At 33.0% G+C, this 5,322-nt stretch overlaps 1 protein-coding gene across 2 annotated transcripts; it reads right to left on the reverse strand.

Annotated features, from left to right (window-relative positions):
• Positions 1–3,332: 3,332 nt before the first annotated feature.
• Positions 3,333–5,062, reverse strand: LOC104101086 (uncharacterized). Of its 2 annotated transcripts, none has more exons than XM_009608498.4 (4): positions 4,750–5,062; positions 4,401–4,479; positions 3,944–4,008; positions 3,333–3,832 (listed from the first exon to the last, which is right to left on the reverse strand). In XM_009608498.4, exons 1-4 carry the CDS (start codon positions 4,861–4,863, stop codon positions 3,614–3,616), a joined length of 477 nt encoding a protein of 158 aa, XP_009606793.1. In that variant the 5' UTR covers positions 4,864–5,062; the 3' UTR covers positions 3,333–3,613. The 2 variants fall into 2 exon arrangements, with proteins under 2 accessions (XP_009606793.1, XP_009606792.1); XM_009608497.4 differs by having other exon boundaries at positions 4,401–4,482; positions 4,750–5,061.
• Between the last annotated feature and the right edge of the window lie 260 nt (positions 5,063–5,322).

Consider the following 5,322-nt stretch of genomic DNA (forward strand, 5'->3'; position numbering starts at 1 on the left):
GATTCTCCCCTAATTGCGGCTATAACAATTTTTTGTTTCTTGGCTCGATCTTGATCTTGGTTGGTCTATATTTGTTCGACCTCGATTTTGGCCAATCTCGATCTTGATCGATCTCGATCTTGATCGATCTCGATCTTGGCCAATCTCGATCTTGATCGATCTCGATCTTGATCGGTCTCTGGGTCTAGAGCACGTCTTGGGGCCGATCTCGATCTTGATCGGTCTCTGGGGCTCGAGCTCGACAACCTAACTTCGCACCATTGCTCGATATTACAATGATGAACCTCGGACCATCATGTTCCAATCTCGATTAATCATACGAAGGGCAAACTCGATTTTGACCGTATATACGCTAATAATGTATATACACTTTTATACACTTAAAAAAACATAATTATACATCATTAGACACAAATCTACGCACTTGTACCTATTTATACATAATTATACAATATCTTATAAGTGTGTATAAACACCAGTTATACAGCATATGCACTGGAAAATACCTTATATCCATCACTATACCTTAGTTCTAACACCAATATTATCAAAAGGAAAAAAAAAAAAGAAAAAAAAAAGAAGAAGAACTAGCTCAAGATAGGTCTAGTTGAATCCCAACCTCTTAAATTTTGTCTCACCCGATCAATAATACTATTATTAATCAATACCCATATAGATTGAAGCACGAGTTCACAATGGAAACTTCCAGATCTGAAAACTTTATCTTCGTTAATGGCGGAGTTAGGATTTTTGTGACTTATATTTTGATACCAAATGCTCACAGTAAGAGACTCGAGATTTATCAATCAAAATTACTTAAATCATTAATGGGTCAAATGCTTTCTGCCTCAAATCCTTTCAAACGAACAACTAACCTCATATTCTTCATCTTACTCTAGACTTTCATCCTTTTGCATTAGGAAAGTTTGAGAGAATTAAAAAGAAAAGTTAGGAGAAATTAGATCTGAAAATTAGAGAGGAGAAAAGATAGGGATGAAAGATAGATTTAAAAATAATAGAGGATAGAAGATTGCAATAGGAAATATACTGTAATTTTATTCCAAATTTTTGATCCACCTAATAGTGTACTCCTATCATTTGAACGCCAAATCGCCTCTGGTGCAGAACTTCTAGCGGTTGAGGCAAGAGAACATTGGATTAACATCCTATCTGTGGCTGTTAGCACATTTTTGAATGATTTAGGGGTAAATTGTGCAAAAACCAATGCATGGTTTTTTATTGTGATAATAAATCAGCTATTGAGATTGCACAAAACCCTGATCGGACCAAACATGTTGAGGTTATCGTCATTTCATGTAGATTGATTTTCATATATTATTTATTTCCTTGTAGGTAGATCTTATATTTATTTTCTTTTTATGTACATAGAATATTTAGTAGTATCTTAATTGGAGTAAAACATACGAATAAAAAGTATTTTTGAATACCATTGTTTGACATATATTACAATGATATTAATCTTCAGTGATACAGCGATATTGGAAACAAATGCAGGCAATCCATCAGTTACTAAATTCCTTTTTCATTTTATCACAACAAATAATGAAGGTGAAGATTCAGATAAGGGTTTTAAAATATATGTAGTATATATTGCAGGGTAAAAGAACTAAATTACATTTAAATAAGAAAAAAGTAAGTGGTGTAACTAACTTATATATTGTATTTATCATACAAAAATATACTTTGAAATAATTATGATTCATAGCTACTCTTTGTATTTTGAAGCAAAATTCCTACGGTGTATACAGTGTGTGGAGTCATATACAGCGATACAATAGTTGTATTTATCATTGTATTTCACTATAATGTATGCGTTGATACAGCCATTTAGAGCGAATGAATACAAATGATACAAGCTGGTAGTAATTGAACAATAGCGACAAATAATAATTAGGCAAAATATGATTACACATGATAATTAGGCTCTAAATTGTAGTGATTTATAAAAATTCCTGACTTCGTTTGGGCTTCGTCATTTGGATTGGGCCTGTCAATGTGGATCAATAAAATGAACTGCTTATATACAACATTAAGTAGTATATGGTGGAGGAAGGAGATTTTTGCCTAAATAGCCAGTCGGATTTACTGTTTACTTCTTCTAGTCGAAATACATACATTATACATGGATTATACTACAAAACTGATGAAGGTGTATTTTAGACTTCTTAAATTTTCAACCCGAAGTCCGACAATGTAAATATAACTAACTACTATAACTATACACAATGGGAAGGTATTTCAACTTTTTTAGCCAGTACAAACTACAAATTCGCAATCACATTAAATAAATATTTTGCATTTTTGTGGTCCAAAATTCCGAATATATCTTCCAATCTTTTGGGCCCAAAAACTATTTGACTTAACAAAAACATAATGGCCCACATGTCAGGCATACCACTCTACTCACGTTACTGCATTTAATGGAGAAACATTTAGAACTTAGTCCAAACCAATTTGTTGGGCCCAAAAGGAATCATCACATAATGCAAAGATCCATATACCTACTTCATTCATATTATATGCCTCTAGCTTTTAATGTGATCTATCTTTATGCTAGTCCTTTTGCCATCATTTTTTTTCTTTATAGGCATTCAACATTGGCGTTGAGCCGGGGTCTACCGAAAATAGCATCTTTATGATCTGCACATATAGGGGTAAAATCTGCATACACACTATTCTCTTATATCTCACTTGTGGAATTGCACTGAATATGTTATTGTTATTACATTCAGCATTAGAATGTCATAAGGGACTAAATCAGATCCAGATTAGTGAAGCTTACTAAGAAGAGTGAAACGCTTCGTATAACGAGGTTTTGTGTTCTCATTACTCGAGCTCGAAATCTTAAATTAATGATAGATGGATCTCAATGCTAAACTATTCCACTAGATATATCTGCCATCATTTACTTACCAATTTTTTCAGTCTCTTGTTTTTTTTAAAAGAAGAAGATGAAGAGATGTGTTTTCAAATCCTTGGAGGGATGCTTCTTTGTCCTTTGCTACTATTTTTCTACTTTTTTGGACGTAGAATTTAGTCAACCTTTTGATATCTTTCTAAAGGAAATGTGAAGTTTCGAGTTTGACTTATTCCTTAATATTTGTCAAATTAATCTCGGTTTATCTTTCATTCTCACGTACTCCGTTTCCAGTTATAACTCTTGATCCTGATTTACGAGTGTAATAACATTATATAATCATTCTAATTAAGTGTATTCTACACATAGAAAAAGATTATTTCAAAGTATTGAACCTCCAAGATAATATTGTCAATACACAAACATCTATATCTATATATAGAGAGAGAAAAAGTTAGCCCAAGATTTGCCATAAATCGTTATTATTGGTACTTTGCTGCTAGTACTATTATTTTATAGGTAACAAAGCTACTTAGCCATTCATGAAGTGATTATGACTCAATCATCAACTAATAATATATAAGTAATAATAATATTTTATGTACAAAATCTTCCTAATCCTAAAAGAAGGGAAGCATTTCTGTATGCTGTCTCCACTCCCAAAATCCCTCTCTAAGGTTTCTTTCTAATTTAATTTACTACAAATATTTTCCAACTTCTTCATATGATCATCTCTTAGTTGTGAATTGGAGGTTTTCTCTTTGCCGGAGAATAATCCATTCCGGCCAAGTCTAATACGTCCGGGTAGTGCTCGGAAGATGTTTTCCAATGACCGGTTTCCGGCGACGAATTGACGGAGCTATTTTCTTCTTTTCCACCTATTACCCTTTCACTACTTGATTGGCCTTTCAATACTGTGTGATCACCTTTATTGCCTTCATTATTCTTGATATTCTGTACATAAATGTAATATATGTAAGAAATAGGAAAACCATAGTCTACTTTTTATTTATATTCTTCTTTTTTATTGTATTGATTCTATTTTTTTCATGCAAATTAACCGACCTTTGTTGAAGTTGTGGTTGGACTAGAAGTAGAGGTTGTTTTTGTCATAAGTTTCCTATTTCTTCCTGCAAACAGTTCAAGAACCACTTGAATAAACAAACCAAACGAGACAAATATATAAAGTTGCAAACCATTAATTAATAAGCTAAATAATCCATAAACCAGTTAAAATGTCTATTCTGTGAAAAATACACATGGGCATGGATTTCGTTTTTTTTGAAATCCCACTTCTCAAGCCAAAAAGGGAGGAAAAAATCCAAACTATTCTAAGATTTTCAAGAACCTAGAAATGGGAAATGTGGCTAGTTATAGAAAGTAAAAATACTAGACTAGTAATAGTAATTAAGTTAATGGTGTCTAGGCCTATGTCCTCTAGGTCCAAAATAATCTTCATGTATACTTGGTAACCAATGGTGATTTTTTGTGGTTACTTTAGAAAGTCTTCTCTTCATTGTACCTGATGATGAACAATGACCATCTTTGCAAAGAATGACTTCTCCAGTACCTCCTTCACTTCTTTCTTTTAAAACATTTTCCTGCTGAATCATTATGAAGCTTTTAGCAGACTTCGAAAAGAATGAATGAATTTTTAAAAAAAACAATATATACTGAGATAATGAGAAATTGAAAAAGTCAGAAAAGACAGTCTGATGCACAAAGCATCCCGCATTCGCGCAGGATCCGAGGATAGCCACACCCAAAGGGTGTGATGTAGGCAATCTATCTTAATGCAAGTATCAGTGGCTGATTCCACGACTTGAACCGTGAACCGTGAGTAGTTGAAAAAGTATGAATGTAATTCTCACCTGTAATATGGGATTCTTGGATGATGAGAGATTCCCCTTCTTTAAGTGTCTACCTTGTACTTCATAGACTAAAGTGGATGATAGTAAAAGAAGTAGTAGAAGAACTTGCTTCATTTTCAAGAAAAGGCTTAAAATCCAAAGAGATTTTAGACTTTGCTAAGAGAGAATGAACAAAAGGGTTGACAGAAATAATCACAGAATTGGAATTCTTTAAAGGTAAGGAATACAAGAAGCTGCAGAAAGTGAGTTACTTTTTTGTTTCTTTCAACAAGTCTTAAGATATGAACTAAAAAGCTGAATGGTAAGTGATACAAAATGGATGCTTGGTTTAGTGTATATATATACACAAACATATAAAGAAAAGGTCTAGCAACTGGTCTAGGGACCACAAATGTCTTTTGGGACATTGGATTAAATTAAATTGAGATTTTGAATTGTATTATGTTTTGTTTCTTTAGTGAAATGTGGGCACTAAGAATGAATAAGAGGGTCTTGATAAAGCTTAACATATGCTTTTGAAGTCATTGTTACGAGGGGACAAGACTGTCTTCATGTAAAAAGAGTCTCCCATTT

Source organism: Nicotiana tomentosiformis, chromosome 11 (genome assembly GCF_000390325.3).
Source record: "Nicotiana tomentosiformis chromosome 11, ASM39032v3, whole genome shotgun sequence".
Lineage (NCBI taxonomy): Eukaryota > Viridiplantae > Streptophyta > Magnoliopsida > Solanales > Solanaceae > Nicotiana > Nicotiana tomentosiformis.

Bases quoted from the DNA above. Each gene is read 5' to 3' on its own strand.
- LOC104101086 (XM_009608497.4), bottom strand. From the start codon at position 4,863: ATGAAGCAAGTTCTTCTACTACTTCTTTTACTATCATCCACTTTAGTC. The intron at 4,483-4,749 runs GTGAGAATTACA...ATAATGATTCAG, and splicing joins CCAAGAATCCCATATTACAG to CAGGAAAATGTTTTAAAAGA. The intron at 4,009-4,400 runs GTACAATGAAGA...AACTGTTTGCAG, and splicing joins TGGTCATTGTTCATCATCAG to GAAGAAATAGGAAACTTATG.